This window comes from Olea europaea, chromosome 23 (genome assembly GCF_002742605.1).
Source record: "Olea europaea var. sylvestris chromosome 23, O_europaea_v1, whole genome shotgun sequence".
Taxonomy (NCBI): Eukaryota; Viridiplantae; Streptophyta; class Magnoliopsida; order Lamiales; family Oleaceae; genus Olea; species Olea europaea.
The window spans coordinates 4,512,799-4,515,750 of NC_036259.1; the positions used below are offsets into that span (position 1 = coordinate 4,512,799).

Sequence of the window (2,952 nt, forward strand, 5' to 3'; positions counted from 1 at the left end):
CTACAAATTATGTTGTGGGCTAAATTTTATTTTTCCATACAAATATATTTTTGTGTGAAAAGTATATTTATGGGATAAAATATACATATTTTTCCCTACAATTAAAAAATCGTGACAATATTGTACATATTATTTTGTGGGCTAAGCCATGCTTTTCTCTACAAATAATTTTTTGTAGGGAAAGCATATTATTTGTTTCAACAAATTAAATAAGAAATTAAATTATTTATTATTGATATTTTATTAATTTTAATAACCTTATTCAAAGTAACATAGAAATGCAAAAAGACAATAAATTAATTAAGACATGAATTCAAAATATTACACCAAAACTCAAATAAAAATTATTCACTAAGTATGGTTACATCTAAATTTAAAAACAATAGCAAAAATGGTCTATATCTATTATTACACATCTAAAAAATATAACTCTTCATCCTCATGAAATAGATATTCTGTTAATTCTCACAACGTATAATTGAATTGTTACTCATCTACCTTCATCCTATTTTGTATCATTTCCTTCATCTTCACTCGAACTGCATATTCTACTTTTCGAGTAGCACGTTTTGCGTCTAACTCTTTCTCTATATTGCATACATTGGAAGGTAATTGACATGTTAAAAAATATTGAGTCTTGTGTAGATCATGACTATATATGAAATCATTTAGTTACATGCATTTTAAAGATTGGACGCAACAATCCCCATCTCATCTCTTCCATTTACGAACTTATACTTAGAGTAGCCAATCAAACTACATAAAACCATAAGATAATACACATATGAACTCAAGAAATTAAAAATCCATTATTGTCTGAAAATAGAAAAGTCATGCTTTATATACGCCTTTAGTGAACCATACATATTCCTTCAGTATGGTTATAACAAATTCTTCAATCAAATTGGCAATGGATGTGTATAATTGATTGTATATAGGCCATCTGCTTTATACTTCCAGGAGCAATCAATTTCAAAAATTAAATCAAGAATTCTAAATGCAAAAAGAAAAATTCTAGTACAAGGTTCAATTTGCTATTAAGAATAGCAGAACTATGAATTCTGTGATATTCTATGAGCTATGAATTTGTTCTTAAAACCAGGAAGCTGGGAGCAAAAACAAAAGCTTGTCTGCTCAAAGGCTGTAAAAGAATTTGTCAGGTTTATAAAGAGATGTTTACATATGGTGTACAAATGGACAGGGAAAAGCACCTATTATTAAGCTTATGGAGGAATCCTATTTAGTAAGGATTAGATGAAGTTAAAAGACTTTAATGCCTAGTTTATAGGACGGTGAGTTGCCGATGAATTCAAGGGGGTCACTTGATCCTTCAATGCATGCAGTCTCAATCCTTCTAATTTTCGATAAGTTGGAGGAAGGATTGTTTGAAAGGACTAAGAAAAATATAAACATTTATATTACAATGATAAAATGATACGTTATATATCCTATTTTCCCTTCCGCTCCAACCCAAAGTTTTGAGAGAATCCTATGCCTAAAAGAAAGGGCTCGATACCTTCCTCCTTACCCCTTCTTTTACAGGCACTGGGCCAGGTTGCTTACCTAGGATCTAGAAAAGTAGTTAAAATCTACAGTCCTCCAATTTAATAGTTAGAAATATAAAGAGAATGCGTCCAGTGGACATCAACTTATCAATATGTTTGCTATTGATCCATTGACTGTAGTATCAGGAATTTGATTTTTTTTTTTTTTTACCAAATTATGTAACAGGCGGCATCTGTTAACCCCTCTCTCTAACTTCACTTTAAACTTCAAAAGATATATTATTCTTTATTTTTTTAGAAAGAATTCGTAATACAAAATCAATTAATAATATAAATAAAGAGAACAACTCTAGAAAATTCATCTAGATCAGATAGAAAAATATTTGACCCCTCTCACCTGGTTAACATGATATGCATTTACAATATTTTCATCAAGAAGTGTCAACAAGGATCTATTCAACTCATTCTGCTAAACCATTTCCAATAGCTGCATTGCATACAAACCAGCGCCAAGTGACCAAATGAAAATCAGGAAACATAATACTATGCTGTAACGAGCTAAGAAAAGTATCATACAGTATCTTGACATTATCTGATGTCAAAATTTTCATTAAGTTCTTCCTCGCGTTTACGAGTTCATCTTGCAGTTTATCATAGGCTTCTGCAGAGAACGACATAGATAGGTTGAGGTCTTATAGAGTAAAAATTGTAATAGAAATGTTTTGGCCGAAAATTTTAGGGTGTTTGACAAAACCCGTTCCTTCCTGCAGAGCCTTTTGGAGTGCTTCCAGTTCTATCAATCTGTCTACCATTTCCTACAAACAAAGTCACTGTAGATGTTTGCTTCTTCTCATTCATCTCGTAGAAACCAAATCAAAAAATTATAAAGACAAACCTGAGTCTTTGACATGGCAAACCTTAGTTTTCCCAGTTCACCTTTCAGGTGCGAGAAAAATTTCTCATTCAATCTGCATAGTTCTTTTGTAATGATGTTATAGAATGATATCCGACCCTCATTATGAACAAAAACAGTGCAACTGGAACACTTATATTTAAGAAACGGCAAGCTTTGAATAAGTTGCAAGCATTATTTCAAAAAGAACAAAATTTTGAACATTTCATAGATTATTCATCCAATGCTTATTCTAAATGGGAATAAACTTACTTTGCCTCATGAGGTTTGTATTTGATCCAATTGCTCCACTGGACATTTGTAAGTAGGAACAAAGGGCCCAATCAAATGGACTATGTTGGTCATCTCTAATTGGAAACGAGAAATTCACCCACCAATAATCCCTGTATTTTGTATAATACAGATTATCGGCCATAACTATAATATCATGCTGATATTTACAATTCAAAATCCAATCATAAAGAAATTCAAATTAAGGAAAGCTGGAATCAAATTAATATAAACCTAAACTATCAATTCCTACCGTGGCACATG

General features: G+C 31.4%; 1 protein-coding gene across 2 annotated transcripts; it reads right to left on the minus strand.

Annotated features, from left to right (window-relative positions):
• Positions 1 to 1,665: 1,665 nt before the first annotated feature.
• On the minus strand, positions 1,666 to 2,946 carry LOC111372160. Of its 2 annotated transcripts, XM_022994358.1 has the most exons (5): positions 2,671 to 2,946; positions 2,401 to 2,483; positions 2,260 to 2,320; positions 2,082 to 2,166; positions 1,666 to 1,992 (listed from the first exon to the last, which is right to left on the minus strand). In XM_022994358.1, exons 1-5 carry the CDS (start codon positions 2,831 to 2,833, stop codon positions 1,962 to 1,964), a joined length of 423 nt encoding a protein of 140 aa, XP_022850126.1. In that variant the 5' UTR covers positions 2,834 to 2,946; the 3' UTR covers positions 1,666 to 1,961. The 2 variants fall into 2 exon arrangements, with proteins under 2 accessions (XP_022850126.1, XP_022850125.1); XM_022994357.1 differs by having other exon boundaries at positions 1,843 to 2,166.
• Between the last annotated feature and the right edge of the window lie 6 nt (positions 2,947 to 2,952).